Source organism: Apodemus sylvaticus, chromosome 17, assembly GCF_947179515.1.
Source record: "Apodemus sylvaticus chromosome 17, mApoSyl1.1, whole genome shotgun sequence".
Taxonomy (NCBI): Eukaryota; Metazoa; Chordata; class Mammalia; order Rodentia; family Muridae; genus Apodemus; species Apodemus sylvaticus.
This window is the reverse complement of record NC_067488.1, coordinates 54,428,260-54,444,849: the sequence shown is the minus strand read 5'-3', so window position 1 is coordinate 54,444,849 and position 16,590 is coordinate 54,428,260. Positions and strand designations below refer to the sequence as shown.

General features: G+C 51.2%; 1 protein-coding gene across 1 annotated transcript; it reads right to left on the bottom strand.

Moving 5' to 3' along the window:
- Positions 1-364: 364 nt before the first annotated feature.
- On the bottom strand, positions 365-15,700 carry Gtse1 (G2 and S-phase expressed 1). Its single transcript, XM_052161108.1, has 12 exons — positions 15,554-15,700; positions 15,256-15,343; positions 13,391-13,448; positions 12,656-13,283; positions 10,787-10,942; positions 9,043-9,169; positions 7,580-7,954; positions 5,253-5,325; positions 2,945-3,181; positions 1,882-2,125; positions 1,350-1,568; positions 365-975 (listed from the first exon to the last, which is right to left on the bottom strand). Exons 2-12 carry the CDS (start codon positions 15,275-15,277, stop codon positions 892-894), a joined length of 2,223 nt encoding a protein of 740 aa, XP_052017068.1. The 5' UTR covers positions 15,278-15,343; positions 15,554-15,700; the 3' UTR covers positions 365-891.
- Positions 15,701-16,590: the final 890 nt, after the last annotated feature.

Below are 16,590 nucleotides of genomic sequence, written 5' to 3'. Positions count from 1 at the left end.
CTGCAGCGTGTGGTGCCACATGTCAGATGCCCTGGGAGACAGAGCTGAGGCTGGTGGCACGAGGGCGGGGCATGGGAGGGGCCAGAGCTAAATACTGACACTGTACTTAGCCAACTCTCTGATTGAAGTAGACCCCTCCCTCTTATCTCAGTTCCCTGTATTCTCTGCACTCTAGAAAGCTGTGGGCCTATCATGTATCTAAACTAGCTGTGTTAACAATGCAGGTTATACAGGCCCAGATGACAGGCTGGGGTGCCTGGAGTGGGCTGGGGACTGATATTTATACTCCCTGCATTATATAAAACTAAGGTTGGATAATGAAAGTCTTCCACAGCATCTGGAGAAATAAAAACAGTTCTACATGTCCAAACATCAAACATGCTTTAATACACTTTATAATTTAAATCTATAATTTAATTTAATATCTAATCTTCAAACAAATTTAAGTTTACAGTCATTTGCTATTTTACAAACAAAAGAATCAAAACAGATTTTTTGTTTGTTTGGTTTTTTTTGTTTTTTTTGTTTTTTCGAGACAGGGTTTCTCTGTATAGCCCTGGCTGTCCTGGAACTCACTTTGTAGACCAGTCTGGCCTGGAAATCAGAAATCCACCTGCCCCTGCCTCCCAAGTGCTGGGATTACATGCGTGCGCCTCCACCACCCAGCCAAAACAGAATTTTTTAGAGAGTTGTGTTTCAGCCTAGTGAAAGGCAGGGGTCAGGGCAGCCACAGAGGTGGAATGCTTATGGCCATAGTGGGGACCCCACCACTCAGACACAAGCAGTATAATGGGCTCCCCCTATCAAATACAATTCCTTCTAAAATTTGTTTCTCTGGGTCTAAGGCCACACAGAAGGAAACAGAGTAAACAGTGGAAGGCTGTGCTTTGCTCAGAACTTGAGAAGCGGCGAGTCCACATTTTCTTTGTCAGCCTCAGGGTTCAGTTGGATCAGGGGGGAGCCCAGGTCGATCAGCTGGAAGAGATTGGAGAGATCAAGGTGAACAAATCTGACTGGGCCACCACACAACAAGAAGCTGCAGTGACTGGGCCAATCCCACTTGGGGACCAGGGACAGAAACAGCAGCAGAGTGGCAAGGAGACTCAGTCACCATGTCTAAGACTCTTAGAAGAGAAACCTCAAACCCACAAACACAGAGGGCAGGCAGGAGTGGTGGTGGGGATACGACTGCCTGAGAGGTCCTCCAGGTCCAGCTAGATGCCTGACGGCAATGGGTCACCATGGAGAAGCCAAGCGTGAGTCCCTGTGCGTCCCAAGGGCACCATGCAGCGCCCAGACCTGACAGCACCCTGGGCTGAAGTCAGCACGAATCCCCTGCTGCTTCTCACCTGGCCGAGCTCAGCCTTCTTCGGAGACTTCCCTGCATCATTTCTACCCATGTCTGGAGTGTTCATTATGAGGTCAATCAGGGGCCAGCTGCTAGGTCCCAAAGCCAGGTTTGACTCCGGGGTGTTGCTGAAGTCGATGAGAGGGCAGTCAGCCAGGTCTCTGCCTCCTGCTTCAGGGGTGATGGTGAGCTGGTCCAGTCTGATGTCCAGGAGAAGACCCTAAGCAGGGCACAGAGAGAGGGAAAGTCTGTGCCAAGCAACTGCCCTGGGAAGCCAGGCTTTGCCTGTGCCCTGAGGTTCACAGCCTGGAGCCCAAGGGCAAGGCTGGAGTGGCCCCGTGCCCCTATCCACAGCTAATCCAGAGCTTCAGCCTCTCCCATTCCTGTCCTCTAACCCCTGACGAAGTACTTGGCTAAACATTTCCTTAGCCACAGTCCTGAGCACCTCTCTGAGTCTACTGGAAACATGGGCCCCAGCCACAAGCTGAGGCAGGGAGGGAACCGTGAGTCTATGTTCGTGACTTTCCACGTACCTCAGCTGGTGTGTAACTGCAGCCACCTCCATGTACCTCACTGCGCTGTGTGTCTTCACGAGGCTCCGCTTCACCCTGAGCTGCTGCTGCTGTGGAGGAGCCTTGGGAAGGAGGACAGTCACTCTTCTCTGGAGAAAAGTTAAGTGCTTGAGGCACGGAGGATGGAGGGGAAGAGCTCTCATCTGAGGACAGGCCCTGGGCCTGCCCACCACTGCCACTGCTGCTCTTCTGCGTCAGCTCCGCTCTAGGGGGAAAGGAGGAGGAAAACTTGCATGTTCTTCCTACAGCGGTCATTAGCTTCAGTGTGAAAGCAGCCTTGGACGAAGCAGCTGGCCACAAGTGCCCGAGCTGTGAGGATGACCTCGCCTGTCAGACCCTGCTCTCTGTGCAAGAGGACTGAAGGTTTCCAAGGCCACTTTCACCTCTCCGGTTCTGTCAGTCTAGCCTCACCTTGTGTCCATGTCTGCCCTTTTCTTTACAGTTACTGAGTCACCGAGCATCGGCCCCGCCTCTGCATATGTTGTGGCCTCTCCAGGCCCAAGTGAGCCAAGCGCCTGCCGGCCTGAGTGTCCCTCCCCACTGCTCCCTCAGGAGGCCAGGCTGGAAGCCCAGTCATGCGCGGCCTTCCACACTACAGCATGCCTACACTAACAGGAACCTGCAGTTCGTCGTGCTTCCCCCTAGCAGTGACCTCTCCTGACACCTCACATGTCCCCTAAGCACCTGGTAACTCAAAGCTGAATGAACTGTGGAAACGGAGCAGGAACCAGAGCCACACATTAGATCAGAATACCGTCTTATTATGGTTTATGGGTTTCAGAACAACCTGAGTTCTTTCTGTATTATACTTAAAACATACACATGACACAACAAACACAGCCCCACCCTCCATCCCCAAACACACACACACACACACACACACACACACCTCTGCCTGTTTGTACGCTGAGCCTTGTGCTTCATAGATCATTTCTCTTCCTCTTTCTCCTATCTGCTGCTGCACCTTCCCAGGACAGAGAGACCCCTGAGGTCTAGGGAACACTCAAGACAAGCTCATTTTTACCTGACTGTAGATCTTCTCCTGGGCTCAGAAGAAAGTCGCCGGGCAGGCACACACAGTGGGGATACCAGAGCCCTGGGCATGGACTGAGGTGCCATTAATGGAAGGCCAGAGAGACGCCGACTGGCAGGTGTGGGCAACACTGACATCCGTCTTGCGCTCAAAGGGGTCTTCATACTGCTGGGCAGGCCTTGTGGAGTGGCCCCTGATGGGCGTCTCACAGGAGTGCTGCTGACCACCCTGGTGAAGACACAGAGGTCTTGAACACGGACCACTGAAGTGCAAAGGGCAGCCAGGGGGCCTGGGTGGGCTCTGTTCTTGAGAAGGGCTCCAGTATGGGCAGGACTCAAGATGCTTGCAGTCCCCTTGTGACCTTGGACCAGTTCCAAGTTCCTCAGCAAGTGATGCCTCCATCCTGTCCCATAGGTATCTAGAACATCCTTGAACATGGATGGCTGTATGTAAGGTACCCTCCATTGGAGGGTCAGAAGGGACTTAAAGAGATACTTGTGACAGGAACTTTTTCTCTACACTGGCTAAGAAGTGAACTGATGGTAGTCTTCCCCATGGCCTACCCATACCCAGGCCCAAGATCCCCAAGTCAAAGGTGAGAACTGCACTGGGGAGCTAGGCACTCCCTGACAGTTCTGTGCCTTAACCACCATCTCTCCCGAAGGTTATTTTGTTGTTGTTCTTAATGCAGAGGCTGAGTCAAGTTGTTATCAGTTATGGACAGACTAAATGTTTGCACCCCCCAAATTCACATATTGAAAGCCTAATCCCCAAGACGATTATATAGGAGACTGGGCCTCAGGGAGGTGATTAGGTCAGAAGTCAGAGCACCCACCGATCATTGGATTAGCATCATTATAAAGACAGAAGCCCCAGATGCCGTGTTTGGCCTTCCATATGAAGACATGAGGAGCCAAGCAATGGACCCACATCAGACACTCCCATGATCTCAGATGCCCAGCCTCCAGAACTGCCACACACCCATCTAAGTCCCCAGACGCCCAGCACCGTGGCACAAGTCAAAAGCAGGAAGAAAAGGGGCAGGAAGGCTGAGTGTGAGATTAGCCAGTCTATACAGAAAGGCCCAGGCATTGGAATGCTGCTACAGTGACCCCAGAGCACTGACACCAGTGAACCAACTCTAGGACTCATCACTAACACAGAGCCCTGGCAGGCTAGGGAGCTACCTACCAACTTTACCATCCATCAAAGACAACTCCCGTGTCCTTCAGAGTCTGGAAACGAACTTTATAAGTAGCATGCGCTGAACACTGGGCTGCATACTCGGAGCATACCCAGCACTCGGTGCTCTCAGACCTGCCAAGGCGAGGCCCACCGCTGGCTCTGCTAAAGCGCCAGTGAAGACAAGTATGCCCACACTGTGACCCCTAATGGGACCCAGGAGGCAAGGGTTATTTTTCGCTTTGCAGGTAGCTGAGACACGGGAGTTAGAGAGTATTCAGCTAGCTTTCTGTCACTGTGATAAACACCAGGACCAAGGCACCTCGGGGAGTTTATGTGGCTTTCAATTCCACACCATCGTTCATCACTGAGGGAAGTCGCTACCCTGCACTGGAGTTGGTTTTGTTACACTGCGTGGGAGGAAGGCACCACAGCATGGCCACAGCTTTAGAGGAAATGTTTAGCTCACTATGCCCAGGCCCTGAAGGGTACTTTCCCATGGTCACCCTGAAGATGCTACCCAAGACCTGCTGATAGCCGCAGAACCAGTGGTGTAAAGGATATAACTAAAGGGGCAGAGGGGATACAGCTGTCACTTCAGGGGTCCCTATAGGTCCCCAGGCATCTGTGCATGTGTGGACTTGTTCTCACTCTTGTAACTGCCACACTGGGCCAGAGAGCAAGGGACAGATGAGGAAACCCATTCAGGACATTTAGACTCGTGCTAGGTCACAGAGCAGGACTGAAACCCAAGTCTGAGCAGCTGCTCCATCCCACGGTCCCTAACTGTGCACAAACCAGTGACCAGGGAACTTCTGAAATATGTAGAGCTGGGCTCTGACCCTTGGTCCCCAATCCCCACCCCAACCCACTGAGTCAGAAGCTTTGGGGGTAGGAGGTGGGGTCTAGGCTCAGCACCTAAAGCAATACTGAAGGAGTTTCTATGATTTGGCCTGGGTTCGCCTAGCTCAAAGTCACAGCACCCGGCGGCACACAGTGAGTGTGACAGACAGCCTCTACCTCAGAAGCTTGACCTGCAGCCCAGGCGGCACTCCACGGAGCCTACAGTCATATCAGTAGCTCTCAAAAGGTAAGGAGGCAAACTCCTGTTGGCTACCTGCTAGCTGGTGTCCAGGACTGCAGCCGATGTGTCCGTGAGAATTTCGGGGTTACTCCATCAGGTGACTCACCTAAGAACAGGGAGAGCCAATCAGAAGAGAGCAACATGGTGAGCCTGGCACACACAGTACCATCTAGACACTCTCCTCTAAACACCCCCACTTTCACAACTGTCCGAGTAAAAACAGAGGCCAGTGAGACACAGGAAACCCTCTGAGACCCCAGCTGGGGCCAGGGCCAGGTCTGGTACTGAGAGAACTCTGTACTGTTATGCCAGCTCCTTTCCCCCTGACTTGGGCCTAAGTTTCACGGCAGGCTCCTCCCAAGTCTCCTCTTCCTGTCAGGCTGTTCCCTGCACCCCCGTGTCCATGGAAATCATGTGGATGGAGCCCCAGCAAGCAGCAGAGCCTACTGTATCTTCATGTCCCTGAGCTGTGGCATCCCTAACTCTGAGGCACGTCACATACACATTCTATAGGTGACAAGTATCTCCATGTGGATGGCTCAGCTGCTGTCCAACAGTGTGGGCTCACCAGCCACTCGGCAAAGCCCGGCATAACCCGGATGGCCTGTCACACCACTGTCCCTCTGCCACATGATTCCAGGTGAAACACAAACTTGCTTCCCATGATCCTGAGGCTCAATCCGGGGCCCCAAGGCCTCAGAAGCCAGGACCTCCATGTATTAACTTGCTGTCTTTGAAGCCACAGGCAAAGTGTCCCCAACCATGAAAGGGGCCCATCTTAGCAAGCCAGTCAAGGCCAGGTGAAGCCCCAAAACAATACCGCTGACCACATATTTTCTTAATTAGCGATTGATGGGGGCGCGCCCAGCCTGTCAGGGAGCTACCCCTGGGCAGAACAAGGCCTGAGGAGTGAAGAAAGCAGCGCCCTCCTCAGCTCCAGCCTCCAGTGAGTCCCTGCCCCCACTGCCATTGATGGACTGTTATTTGGAACTGCGAGGGAGACATACCCTTTTCTTCCCCAACCTGCTTTTGGTCGCGGTGCTTCATCTCAGCAATAGGAACCCTAAGACGGGCTCCAGCCTATGCAGTCCTGCCGGCCTCAGCAGATGTACACAGCAGGGCCATGGGGACCCCAGGTCCTCTATTTAGACTTTGACACGGGAAGGAAATCAACATTCATTTCTTTTTTGAAAATAAAGCCAGTGTTATGCGGCTTGCAGTAGGATCTATTCCACCTGCTTTCTTGCCGCTGTCTTCCCGCTCCTCTAGGAACTCAAGCACATTTCTGCCATAGAACCTTTACAGCACCATTTCCTCCCCCTGGAATCTTCTTTTGGGTTATCTAGTAGCTGCCTCTTCACTGGGCTTCTGATCTCAGCTCAGCATTGTTGCTTGGGGCGACTATTCTGGCCAAAAGAACCACTCACTCCATCTGAGCCTGCTAATCTTGGTAGTCAACTTGACTGGTGGGTGAGGGAACCTCACCTGAGGAATAGCCTCCACCAGACAGGCGTTTTCTCCATTGCTAACTGATGTAGGTAAGGGCCCAGCCCACTGTGAGTGGTACCATCCTCAGGCATTCCTCTCTGGTGTTTCCTTGAGTTCCTACCCTGACTTCCCTCAATGATGAAGTCGATGTGGAAGTGTGAGCTAAACAAACTCCTCAAGGTGCCTTAGTCCTGGTGTTTATCACGATGACAGAAAGCAAACTAGAATACCATCTAACCTCTTCCCCAGAGTTGGAGAGAAGCCACACAGAGAGAACAAACTCTAGAAAAGTCTGCAGCGGCATCTCCGGGAAGGACAGCTGCATGCCATGTCGGGCAAGATGCCTCAAGGTCAAGACAAGCAACTAGTGGAGAACAAGGGTGAGAACAGCACATCCCACGCTGCCTGAGCCAGCGGAGTAAGCTAATAGGACGCTTGGCAGCGTCTGCGCAAAAGCCCATGCCTGCGCCAGGCTAAACAGCAGCCACTCTAGATCCATCTGTGACAGGCTGAAGGATGGAGCAGGCTGGACTGCATCCACCGGCCACTAAGTTCAGCCCCTTAAGGAAAACATGATCCAGGTGGTTAAAACAGAGACCCATAGAAGCAGAGCCACCAATATCAACAGAACGACAAAGCTCTAACCACCCAGGTGTGACAAAAACCACAGCTGCAGACATAACGACCACACTGAGGACAACAGTGAGGAAGATGCAGGCCAGGGGCAATGGCTCATCAAGAAGAATGGACACACAGTGGGACGCAGAACACACCCTGGTCAGATTATCAGAGCTAAAGAAGCCGAACAGCACCAGCCACACCAGTAACCTCCCCCCATATCGTAAAGCCCACCACAATGTAGCTGTACTTACCAACAGAAAACTGGGGCACTTTAAATGGGTTTGCCGTGGTAGACACGGCCTCTGTCTTGCAGCTCAGATAGGAATCCTGTCGTTTTATACTGACAGTTTTATTCAACAGAGATGTCTCGGCGTCGGGGTCCAGCCTTGGTCCTCCTTGCTGTGGAGTCTGGGGTTGTTGGGTGAGAGGACTCGGGGTGGGGACCTTGGGCTGCTCGGCCACTGTCTGGGCAGCATCAGCCCCTTTGGCTTGTTTGCAGGATGCCCTGGCAGGGGCTGCTGGCAAAGCCTGGTGTGACGTAGCGGGTCCTATTCTGCCCAACTTGCTGCTGCTTGACCGACGCCGGGAGCTGCCAGCAGGAATGCCTGAACGTTCACTGGTCTTTGCTGCAAAAGTCGGTAATCAAGGCTGGTTACTCAAGTCAGTTTCCAAACACTTTAAAACTCTCTAACTCACTCTCTCTCTCTCTCTCTCTCTCTCTCTCTCTCTCTCTCTCTCTCTCTCTCTCTCTCTCTCGCACACTGGATGCCCATTAGGTGATGGCCGTCAGGACCAGCAGGATGCCGGAACCTGAGCTGAGTACCGTCAACTCCCAGCAGGTGTGTGTGTGCATTCACAAGGTTAAGTTCTTCTCTCTTCGAGTCCTTGATGAGCAGAAGAAAGGGGACGGTCTAGTCAACTAGCAATGGACCTACTGTGTGAGTCCACAGTGAGGACTCAAGGGGAAATGATAGGGAATAATGCTGTAGCCATGTCTATGCAGTGCTAGCCCGACTAGGTCCTGCCCCACAATCTCATCTGAACCTATGGCTCTACCATAAACAACACACGGTGCCAGTGTTCTGAGTCAGTGGAGGAAGACGCACCTCACAGCTCCTGGGCAGTGGCAGCCATGAGTGTCCTGACCATGTACTCATGGGCCACAGAAGGGCCTCTGAGCACTTCCAGACTCAGGAAATTTCCCCAAGGTCAACAGTATCACTTGACTTAAGGTAAGGGCACAGATGGCTGTCAACCACCGAGTAGCAGTCAGTACTCCAGATCAGGCTGATTGGAGAGTTCAGACTTCTTCTATCTTGAAGCCCTCACCACGTGTCACCAGACATAACCAGAATCCACAGGCAAACCGCAGATGCATTCTCTGGTCCCTACAGCACTCCACCACTAGATGGCAGCCTTGTTTAGGCAGGTTGAACCCAAGGGCACATGCCCTAAATGACCCAGGCTGGGCCCACTGGTCTTAGGTCCTGTGTTCCCATGGATGCAGTGTGAACAGCCACGTTTTCACGTTGTCACTTCATGAGTTTGTTTGTATGCCTCCAGCGGAGATCACCTCTCCTTACTGGAAGGGATTATTCAGGGCAACAGGACAGCGAGTCTTTTCCTGACTAGCCCTCAGCCCTGACCTCTACAGCATCCTGTGCAGCCAAAACACATGGTGCTCAGGGCTCACCTGGCTAGCGGGGCTACTCACCTTTGCCTGCTACTGAAGACCGGCTTACACCAGACGTGAGGCTGGAAGCAGACCCAGAGGTAGACGACTTCCTTGTGAGATTGCCAGTATAGCCAGGTGGTTTTAACAGGGTCTTCTTCAGCCCCAACTGAGAAAAAAGGTGAAACATTAGCCAGGATTTTATTAACCACACACATACTTAATTCTACAAAAGTAGGATTTTAAGATAATCCTTAGTGGGATTAGAGAGATGGCTCAGCAGGTAAGAGCACTTGTTATTCTTACAGAGGACCTGGATTCAATTCTTAGCACACACATAATGGCTCACACCACTTATAACTCCAGTTTCAGAGGATCTACACCTGCTCCTGACCTCTCTTTGGGTACCAGCAACACACATGGTATATTGACATCCAGACAAAACACTCATGCACATAAAATAAAATTTAGAAATATATATATATATATATATATATATATATATATATATATATATATATATATATATATATATATATATAAATAGGGGCTGGAGAGTCGGCTCAGTGGTTAAGAGCACTGGCTGCTCTTCTGGAGATCCTGAATTCAAATCTATCACTTGGGAGCCCTGGAAGCAGGCAGATCTCTGTTCAAGGCCTGTCTAGTCTACATAGTAAGTTCCAGGACAGCCAGGACTACATAAAATAACCCTGCCTGGAAAAACCAAATAAATGAACAAACAAGCAAACAATCAGACAAACACTCTCTAGGCAGTTCTAACTCTAATGTAGTGCTAAGACTGCACAGGTCGTCATGTCATGCAGGCACTGACAAGGAGAAGCTACACAGTCTCAGGACAGAGGCAACTTCTCTTTTAAATAGCTGTGATCTGGAAGCCCGACTGCATCTAGAATGTAATGTGCAGGCCTCTGCCAGAGGAATGTGCAGAGGGGCTAGCAGCAATTAAGACTGTGGGGTTCCAACCCAGACCTCAAAGCAGCGGCTGTAGGCAGAGCTTTTGGCAACTTTAATAAATGCTTTCTAATAGGTATCTCAGAGCACCAGAAAGGTGACAGTCTCTACATCTGTGAGCTCCGAACTCAAAATCTAATACCTCGTGTCTCCCACGGAGGCAGAGGGATCAGTGAGAATTGGCTGCCGGGAACCAAGTGTGACCAGTGCTGCTAGACTCCTATCAACAGCCCAAGTGACACAGCCACAGTGCACACGGCCAGGCAGGCCCATCTTTTCTGCGACCTAGTGCTTCTTGTGGGCTGTTTCCAATGTTCCTTAACTGCTGTGAGTGTACACACACACACACACACACACACACACACACACACACACACACACACACACACACACACACGCAGTTGGTTCTAGGCCAACTGGGGCTACACAGTGAGACTCTGTATCCAAAGAAAGTATCTGCGATAGTCCCCTGATCTTCATGTGCATATGCATGTCAAGCTACAGAGACCCACCTGCCTCTGCCTTTAAGTGCTAGGATTAAAGGCGTGCACTTCCACCATGCCCAGCTACCGTGTAGTTCTAAAGACAGGGCTCTGGCTTGCCTGGCACTCACCATGTTGGCTAAGCTGGCTAACCACAGCTAACCGCAGGGCTCTAAGTGTCACACAAGTTTCCGTAAATGTGAGTCCTAGGAATCTAACTTATATCCACGCATTTATTAAATGAAAAATCTCCTCGATGACCTATATCAAGATACAAAACTGGCACCGAGTTCCCATAGGACAAGTGGCCCCTGTGGTCCCAGCCAGCTCACCTTGCCAGGAATGGGGAGTGACCGCTTGACTGGGCGAACTTCTCCAGGGGCAGCATCCGGAGCCGAGCTGGGTTTGTCCAGAAGCACATCACTCTGGGGTCCCTTTTCATTCTGGAGTTTTGTCCTCTGAAGGCTAGCTGGCACCTCTTTTTTGAGCTGAAAATGTTGATTTGGGGGGGTGAAGACAATCTGGTCTGACAAGCCCAGAGCTGGCATTGCTTCTCCCAGACGCCACCACCCTCACCCCATCCACTAGTGTGAGAGAAACAGCACTGAGAGGAGACTTGGCCTCCTCACAGAAGCAGTGTCAGACTAGGGCAGGCGGCCTGCAAAAGGATCTCCAAGGCTTCTCCTCTGTCAGGCCCTCACTTAAGAGTGGCAGTGAGGGGGCCAGACATATGGTACATGCCTCGAATCCCAGCACTTGGAGGCTAAGGCCAGCAGATTTCTGTGAGTTCAACGAGGCGGGCCTGGTCTATATAGTGAGGTCCGTAGCAGCCAGTTAGATAGTGAAACCCTATCTCCAAAACAAAACAAAAATAAGAGCCTCTGTGAGGAGCTGTCTCAGCCAAGCGCTCTACATGCTGTGGGGAAAGGTGCTCATTGCATGAAAACCCCACCACAGCACTCACTGGCTCAGTGCAGGAAGGCTTTGCATTTGAGTGCTGATAGCCACATTCCTGCTGGGCAGTGGTGGCACACGCCTTTAATTCCATCACTTGGGAGGCAGAGGCAGGCGGATCTCCAAGTCTGAGGTCTGCCTGGTCTACAGAGTGAGTTCCAGGACAGTTAGGGCCACACCGAGAAACCCTGTTCCTTTTCTAAACACCTACCCCCCAAACAAAACAAAACAAACAAGCCTATATTCTCTGGCCTGCAAGTCATGGCGCAAACCCTCAACATATTGAGTGCCAAGGGCATCAGGGAGCTGCTCTATGCACACACGCACCAAGGATGTCGGGAAGGCGCAAGCTGTAGCTTCAGCGTGAGAGTACAACAGCAAGGTTTCCCTTGTAGCACTTCATGTGACACAAAGTTCACCTCCTCAAAGACACACTCAGTGATACTGCAAGTCTTTTACTAAAAAAACCATGTCGTTATCTGATGTGTCCCCATTTTATGTATCTGTTCATCGGCTAACGGGCATCTGAGTGGGCTGCACTGGTTGGCAATTCTGGATGCTGCTGCTGTCATGAAGATCTTGTGTTAAGCCAATTGATGACACAGCAATCCTGCCTAGTATCCTGCTTGTGCTGCGACCCCAGACCTGTCCCACAGTCATGTGCGATCACACACACACATTCTGTCCCACGTCCACACGCTGCTAGCAATCCTACCCAGGGCATTCTGGTGTCAGATGTGGTCAGGAGAGGGCTCACAGATGGGGACGGGGATGTGCAGGGTCTCACCCCCCCACAACCTCAGAGCCATCCTTTAACTGCAATCCTCAGTACAGCTCGCACCTTTGCTCTGTTCCTTCTCAGGGCCCCCTCTCCTCAGCAAGAATGAAGCAGGTAAACCAGGAAGCAAGCTATCTCTGGCATCTGCCTTTCTGCCTACCCCCAACTAAGCCTCCAGGGCCCTGAGTTTCCCACATCTGATCAACTGCCACTTCCCTGGCATTCATGTCACGCCTGGGCAGAAAGAAGTATAAAGTCCCAGCCATAGGGAACATCCAGAGCCGAACTTGGGGGGCAGGGGTGCTCCTCAAAGGTGCAGGGCTCCCCATCACTACTGCCTTCATTGTCCAGATCCTGGTTCCACTCCTGGGCTTTCCAGTCCTTAGAGCGCTGCCCCTCCCTAGAGGCTTCCCTGGCAGGGCATGGGCAGAAGAGAGGCAAGGAGGCTGTGTGCTGTGTGCAGGTTTACCTTGTCTGTAGCCAGGTGAAGGTTTCTTCCTCTCACAGGCAAGGCCCGGGGTGGCTGTAGCTTGCTGGTGATCCTCCTCTGAGGTCCAGCCTGACCTGGAGGCTGGGAGGTACCTGATTCTCTTGGTAATGGCTGAGTGGAACAGGGTAGACCCTGGTTGTTCTGGGTCTGAACAGGGCCTGCTGGGACAGGGGAGCTGAGCAGGCCTGGAGAAGCCAGGAGCTGGGGCTCCCTCAAGAGAGGTTGTGCCGTCGAGGATGGCAGGCAGAATGTCTCTCTTTTAAGTGACATGGGGCTTTTGTCTCTCTTCTGTTCTTTCTCAAAGAGGCTTATTTTTAACTGTGAGTCCTGCACAAACGTTTCCTTGCCCTGGTTCACAGGATTTTGGGGCTTGGCAGCCTGGGCCACCTCTTTTCGGCTGTGACTTTCTATCTGTAAGGCCAGTAAGTTGGCTTCTTTGTACACTTCCACAAACTTCTCCCCGGAGAGAGGACTCCAGGTGCAAGGGCTGCCAGAGCCCGGGGCAAGAGGCCGCTCGGGAGCCTGGCGGTTTAAGTTCAAACTGGCAGCGATGCATCTTTCTTTATGTCCGACAGGCCCAAAAAAGACTTCATCATCTTCATTGGTGCTGCATTTAAAGAAAAAGATTATCAGGGAAGTCACAATGGCACCCAGGCGAGGGGCTTTGATGAACACGGCTATGCCAGGGGAAGGGAAGAAAACTCACGGTTTTACCTTGAAGACGACAAGGAAAGATCGAAGTCAAATTTTTCATCTTCCAGAAGAAGAAAGTCTGGGGTGGGGATTGGGGAGAAAACGTCCACATTATTTTAGGGTAGCATAAAACAGGAAAGTACTGGTTTCACAGCTGCTATGAGATTCCACTCTTGGTAAAGTAAAAGATTATTGCCTGAATTCAGTCAATTTTCATGGGTATCTCGAGTCCTTCTTATTTCCATTTCTACTCTCAAGTTCTACAAGCCATTCTGAGCGCGCTGACCCAACGTCAAAGCACAGAGCCTGACTTTGTGATGGAACCTAGGGGTTCTGAGAATGCTAAGTCACCTTCTGGCACAGGATATTTTTTTTCTAAAGATCAACTACTTTAGTTTGACTGGAATTAAATTATGAGACATCTATCTATCCATCAATGATGAGTTCAAAGGTGATTCAAATTCACAGTGGAGACTAACCGAGTTTCTGTGGACCACCACTGCTCCTCCGATCCCTTTCTAGATCTCCAAAAACCCAAAATGAAACAAAAAAGAAAAAAAAAACAACAAAAATTTTGCACTTTGCCCATCCAGATTCCTAGCATAATCTTGGCTGACCCAACTGTGGATTTGTTCAGCCCTCTCTAACAGACCAGCAACTTCTCAGTAGTACTTAAGGTCTGCTTCACTGGAGGGAAGCCTACAGTCTAACTCAGGACAAAAACCTATGGCTGAGGGAGGTCACAGGCTCCACTGAGGATGCGCATTACATCCTGGTAAGCTGCCTTCTAAATGTTTCTGTTTACACGCATAACTTACTGTGCTGCCAGCCTTGGTCAGAGGAGCTTCTTATAGTGGGCATTACTGTGCTAAGCAGTCTCATAAGGCATCAAAGAGGATACACACATAACCTGATGTATGTATGTAACCTGCAGAGGCAGGCAGATCTCTTGAGTTTTATTTCAAGGCTAGCCTGGTCTACGGAGCAAGTTCCAGAACTGTTCTCTTTATCACACTGACCACACACACCTAAAACAAGTCTTCGTGAAGAATCCTCCTCCCTCTTTTAGACAGGGTTTCACTGTGTAGGGTTACAAAGAAAACAGTTCTGGAACTTGGCTCTGTAGACCAGGCTAGCCTTGAAATAAACTCAAGTGATCTGCCTGCCTCTGCAGTTCTCTGCACTGACACCACCTAGCAAGAATTGCTTTTCAAGGAATCTGACAGCACTCAGGAAGCTTCTCTGTGAGCTCAAGGCCAGTCAGGAAAACAGAGTGAGTTCTGGGTTACAAAGTGGGGTCTCAAAAAGCAAGTAAGAGCCAAGCAGTGGTGGTGCACGCCTTTAATCACAGCACTTGGGGAGGCAGAGGCAGGCAGATTTCTGAGTTCAAGGCCAGCCTAGTCTACAGATTGAGTTCCAGGGCTATATAGAGAAACCCCTCGTGTGTGGTGGTGGTGGTGGTGGTGGGGCAAACAAGCAAGAAAAGGCAAACAAAGATAAGAAGAAAAGTGGAAAAGACAGCCTGAGGAAGGGGTCGAGTGTGGGACTTGACCTTCGGTGCATGAGAAAGCTGTACCACTTTGATAGCCCAGCAAGTGTGATCAACCACAGGAGACCCTTACAAGATTAAGATCCACCACTAATGCCCTTCTGGAAGTGTGTGTGTGGGCCCTCTTAAGATTATGTAAGTGATTTTAAAAAGTGGGTGTGTGGGGGTGTAGAAGCCTCTTCTTCTATGAATTGCTAATGTCCTTGTAAGTAACTTCGGTTTAATTCATTTACCTATCAATCCAGACTTGCTCATTTTTTGATCTGTTCTTGCCTTCACTGTTTGGCGTGAAAAGAAATACACTCCAGGAACAGCCGCACGAACAGAAAGGACTTACCCTCCTTACTACCAGCATCCATCTTCACCTCCTCCCCTCTGGCTGGCCGAAGGCACGTCGCGGCCGTCTCCTCCTTCTACAGAGTTCGCTGCAGGAAGCAAGCGGACGGGAGAATTAGGCATGTTAGAGGCAAGCCCCAGCTTGCTCCCGGATTCCCAGGGACAGTGCGCCCCGAGGCGGGGTAACGGATTTCCGGCTCTGCGCTGCAGAGCTGGCACCGCAGCCCGTCCTCCTCGGCCTCTGCGGCTCGGAGCACGGTTCCCCACTCTCCTGGACCAGCCCTATGCCCACTCCTTACCCCTCGCCTCAGACCAGGAGGGTGTAAAATTCAGCTGGGTCACGGACGAAGGTTTAAACGCAGCGCCGGTCTCCGCCGGACGCCGATTGGCCTGTTTAAACCGAGACGCTCTCAGTGAAGTCTGGGAAATGTAGTCAAGGTGCTGATGTGCGAGACCAACGCGCAGGGACTCCACCCCACAGATTGGCTCTCTGGGCGCCGGAAACTCCCACCGGAAGTGCCCATGATTCTCCTCCGGAGGAGGCACAGAAAGGGTTTAAGCGTTCCGCCTGTGGCTGTGCTAGCAAAAGGGACTGAGTGGGACATAGACGATGGTCAGACACCTAGGAAGGCGTTTGTCCTGACCGCTACTCTCTCGGGTACTTGTTCTGATATCTCCGGTATTTCTCTTGCGTCCGGGCACTCTCTGCAGCCTGAGGCCTCCCTCCTATACTCTGATACCAGTGCCTCCCTTTTCCAACTGGAGAAGAGTGACAAAGCCACTCTTAGCACTTCCTAGGTGCCAATATGTCACATGCTTTTGGGTAGCAATGAACAGAAAACTGGCTTCAAGGTCTCTTGGTTCAGGTTAGTCCAGGAGTGGCCTGGATAGTTCAAGAAGGCCATCAAGTTTGGTTGTCTTCCCTGCACATCTGGCAGGTCTGGCTCACCAGTAGGCAAGCTGGCTTTGTCGGACCCAAGATTCCCACCGGCTGGGGATGGTGACAACTGGTGACCTGCACTGTATCTGGAATTTTAAGGCCCATGCTTTTCTGACTCACACCCAAGGGGAGGGAGGGGCAGGACCACGGTGGCAAGGCACATCTGTGGTTCAAGCCTTTAGCTCCTGGTCCCACTCCTTCTGTGCCGTCTAAAGCATTAAATCTCTGCGTCCCTGGGACTAGCCGCTGGGCAGTAAAGCTCACCAAGACTTCTCTTTGTATCATATCAGTTCATAGTAGATGTTCAGGAACACATACCCATAATTCACTGCTATTTACATTTTCTCTTGGCTTTAAATTTTTTTATATATGCATATAAATGCATATATATATATA